Source organism: Trypanosoma equiperdum (assembly GCF_001457755.1).
Source record: "Trypanosoma equiperdum strain OVI genome assembly, contig: ctg_1049, whole genome shotgun sequence".
Taxonomy (NCBI): domain Eukaryota; phylum Euglenozoa; class Kinetoplastea; order Trypanosomatida; family Trypanosomatidae; genus Trypanosoma; species Trypanosoma equiperdum.
Window position 1 is genome coordinate 1 of NW_027123004.1, and position 4483 is coordinate 4483.

Genomic DNA, 4483 nt, shown 5'->3' on the forward strand with positions numbered 1-4483 from the left:
AGCTATTGCATTGGCGTCTTCGTTCCGTCAACTCCTTTTTCCTGACTCAACAAGTCTCACCCAATCGAGTGCCAGCGCGCCAAAGCAACTGCATACTGTTCATTAGGTAGATCATTCCGCAAAGTTATTTCGGTCACCTCGCCACGCAGACTAGCCAGCCCCAGAGGGTTTGTTGTTTTTACCTTCTGCTGAGGAGGTTGAAAATCACGTTCTCGTACGCCCTTTTCCCCCGCTGCCTGCTCATGCATTCGAATTATTCAAATGGTGCGCTCAGACATTCTCTCTGGTCCTACTCAACTAGTATCAGAAGTGTCGGTTAAGATTTGTGAGTGAGAGTTCTGAGCAGCTTCTTTCCAGGATACTGCTTGTCTACAGTCGCTACAACTTTTGGTTGCTTTCAGGCTTAAACACTACTTCCTTTGTTTCCACCACTGTGCAAATGCAAACGCATTCTTGTTTCCCCCTTCCCTGTTCCACAGTATCCGGCGCGCTCCTAAGAATTGAATTGCCTGTATCCCATGGTTACGGCACTTCCTTGGGTCGTACAATTGGTCCAGACAGTCTCTGCTAGTCTTGTTGCAGGTTTCTACCTCGGAAGAGTACGGTCTAACACTCTGCTTGATTGGGCACCTCACTTTCGCCAGAAACTACAGTTACTGGCATAACCAATTAGCTTCAAGTAATACGCTTATATTGGTATTCACGAGATTTATTACGCGTAAGTTGAAGTACTCATTAACAAGCGATAAGTAGAGTAAAGTTATAATCTTAAAGTCCAGTAGTGTCAAAAAAAGATAGTATATCCGCGGCCAGGTTAATCTTGCCAGTACACGTAGAATTATGCAAATAATAAAGTAATCAACCAAAAGAAAAAGTGCTAGCAATGTATTTTTCAGCGTCTTCTCGTTAAAATTTTATTATTTCTGCGCTTAAGTTTGCGAGTTTCAATACAGTTTGCAGCAATTGTGCTACTATCTTAGTCAAATGGGTTTTGCAATCAACGCTTACAAAAAAAAAATATATATATATATAACCAATGACACCCCAGTGGTGCTCGCTCCAATGAGCTGTGTTCGTTAATTAAATCATTGTAGTGGAGGTGTTGTTACCATCTTCGTTAATTCCTTCCTTCACATCCGCGTGCATTTGTGTTCTATTTACCGTTATTGACCTTTCTAGCATATCAATTCCTCGTAAATTTCGTGCACTTAGCAATTTATTAGCATTTGGATCATTCATGTTTTTATCCGATATTCACACACACTAAAAAATATCTTAAGTTTATCGATAGGATTTCACACATGCTTAAAGAGATAGTTAGCTTCTTTAGAAAGATTTAAATTTGCAATGCTATTAAGCTAATCCTCACACTAACTTCTATTACATTTTTGAAAAATTCAACTGTGTGTTACTTTCTTAATACCAATGAAGTTAAATTTTCTTACCTCATTTGCAGTAACATTTTTCAGTTCGTTTACTCTTTTTGATATCGTATTTATAGTCCTTTTATTATTAGTGCATTTTACCTTATACACTCGAGAATTTTAACTTGATTTTTTCCATTCCAACTATTCTCCTTAGTTTTGCACATTACCGATAAATATGTTGATGCTATCCACACCTTTTGCAGCAACGCCATTTTAAATAGTATGTGGTTGCAACGTTCCGGAAGTGTGTCTCTTGTAAAAGAAGTTGCCATTTGGCCACTGATTCTCAATCTGTCCCTTGTGTTATGTATTACCAATTTCACTGAAAGCTTGCACACTTTTTCACGGATATGGGGCAATGAGTTTTAAAGGCACACAAGGCTCAGTGCTGTGGAGAGTATCACTACATGCATTTTGTGTGCAGTGCTCTTCCTCACCTGTGTATTGTTTTCTTTTGACTCCTGCTCATTCATATTGCTTGTTGCCAGTTCCTCTGTATTTTCTTGCTCAGCCCCCAACACCGCCCTCCGTGCCGGCGGCTGCGCCACGCTCCCGTTATCAGGACCTGTTAATTCCTTTCGAGAAATTGCATTTCCTTCGTTTACACGTTTTCTGCTATGTGCTTCCATGCTTTGTTGTCCCCCCACGGTGTCAACTTCCTGTTCGTGAACCGTTTTATCGACATGCTGTTCGACAGAGTCAGGTGGTGACGGTGCAGCTCCACCAGAAATTGGGGATCTTGAAAGGGGTTTTAGTACCTGACCTTCGCTCCTGCTGCCGACCGCAGCATCATTTGGTTGCACGGTCACTGTGGGAGATACTTCTTGAGAGCCAGGAGCCCGTTGACTAGTTCTCTCTGCGGCTGAACCCGACACGGCACTCTCCCCCATTTCTTGCCGCTGGGGATCAACGCTCGTCTTGCCAGGTGCAGGTGTGCCACGAGGTGACGAAACTGAAGCTGCTGGCGGGCTCACACCGCTAGGGTGGGTTGCGCCTGTATTCCAAGTCCGGCACTGCAGTTCTCCACCGAATGGGGCCCAGTAGTCGTCGCACCGAGGACCAACGGCTGAAACCTCCACCGAAACTTCCGATTCAACCAATAGCGCGACCAATATTAGCATCACAAATAGGACTGTTGTAAGCCTGAACATTATTTTCTTGCAAGATTTCGCGAAACAAATTATGCAAAACACTATTAGAAAAAACGCGGCCAACACATGTGGGTACAACACATAAAAAAATTATAATCATATTTGGATTTCGAGCGAACACACACAAACCAAAACACTACATTTCATTCCGGTTATCCTATGCCGTTAAAAAGACAATCAAACTCTGCATGTGCCTCATCCACCTTCTTCAGGACATGCCCGCATCATTTCCGTGAGGCATTACCTAAGCGCATTAATGCATTCAAGCCTTTCCCCTACCCGTGGTTCTTATGATCACCCCTCAGACACCTCACATAATTCCTCATTTTCCATATTCTGATGGTCAGGGCAACAATAAACAAAATTAGTTCAGATAATATATCTTTTGACAACTTCACCCTCCCACCAACCAAATGAAAAAACATACATATATTTCTTTTAGTAATTTTTTTTGATACTTGATCTGACGTTATTGGTCCTTTTGTTAGCACTTCCATTATTATCTGTAGGCGGTTCCCCGCTTCTACAACACGTTTTGACATTACTGTAGTTTCGATAGTTTGCTATATATATAGCTATCATTTTGCTTTCCTTATCCAAACGCTCATATCATGTTTCCAAAATTAGGTCTCGCCCATTCGGTCTCATACTTCAATTGACTCAAGTATAATCGTAATAATGTTCAGGGTTTGTGTGCACGTAGCGCGGTTCGTTTGGCATCTTTGCTTTTCCGGATTTCACAGCAACAACTTCAAAGCCTCTATTTATTTCAACTTGAAATGGTCACGAATTTTATTCACTATTTATTTTCGTTTCTCTTCCCTTTGCTTTTCCTGTCCTCAACTTTCATTGCTCTCCATAGGTGCGAGTGGTTCATTTCCATAGCATCGAAGTTATCCACCTCAGTTAAATTCTAAAGTAGAAAAACACATTGCCTCTCCGTTCCTTCCATCTCGTTTTCTGGTCTTATGCGCTAGCGTTTTTTTTATTTTCTTCATTGACGTTGAAAATTAAAAATATATGTATTAATGATGGAATGGCTTATAAAGCAACAAAAATAAGAATATCCATGGAGACCGCGAATTTATTTCGGCGAAACTCCTTTGTTCTTCTGGTGGTCTTGTCGTAGTTCCAGTGGTTTCTGTAGCTGTGGCGCTTGTAGTTGTTTGTGTATTTGTATTTCCATTTTTTTGTGGTTCGCCTGATCCCTTGGTTGGTGAGTTTTCCCTTGGGCTTCGCTTCGTCCGTGTATTTGTGTTAGTGTCTGTCTCTGTGCTTGTGGTTGTAGTAGCCGCTGTGTCGGCGTCTGTGATTGCATTTTTGCTCATTTCTTCGACCCTCTCCACCAGGTCCTCGAGCTCACTGAGCCATTTGATGCCACTTGTACTGTCTTGATTGGGTCTCTTCGGATACATCACACAAATGCCATTGGTTTGTGTTTCCTGTCCATCGCAGACATTTGGCTCGCTAACTTCGTTCCCTCCGTAGGTGTAGTACCTGCGCCCACTTGAGCCTTTGCGTTTTTTTATGCCCGTCTCGAGGCGTTTTCTCTTATCTTGAAACTCAGTCCTCGTTGGTGGAACACCAATACGTCCACTTTCGCACTTATTTTGTAGTTCGCTCCATGTATTTTTGTGGTTGCTTGAGCTTCTCCATGTTTGAGAAATATATCGTTCCTTGTTTCCAGTGTAACAGAGGTCTCCGGGTGGTGACGTTCCGTCTCTTCCTTCGCACAAACAAATAAGATCTTTTACAAGTGCCTCTCCTGCTAAGGAAACTCGTCCACCACTGTCCTGTCCGCAGTCCATTTCTCTGTATCGTTTCCATCCGATTTCATTCACATTTTCAGCATTTGCCCCAAACAATATATCATTAACCTTTTTCTGTAGAGAAGCCACATTTACT

The 4483-nt window shown here is 42.2% G+C and overlaps 1 protein-coding gene and 1 pseudogene across 2 annotated transcripts; both read right to left on the minus strand.

The window, feature by feature from the left end:
* Window positions 1–1792: 1792 nt before the first annotated feature.
* Window positions 1793–2578, minus strand: TEOVI_000639700 (expression site-associated gene 9 (ESAG9) protein, putative; the record flags this gene model as incomplete). Its single annotated transcript, XM_067220077.1, has 1 exon — window positions 1793–2578. The coding sequence occupies one exon, from the start codon at window positions 2576–2578 to the stop codon at window positions 1793–1795; it is 786 nt and encodes a 261-aa protein (XP_067076178.1).
* A 1058-nt stretch (window positions 2579–3636) lies between these two features.
* TEOVI_000639800:pseudogene lies at window positions 3637–4479 on the minus strand (annotated as a pseudogene). Its single transcript has one exon. A coding segment is annotated over exon 1 (843 nt).
* Window positions 4480–4483: the final 4 nt, after the last annotated feature.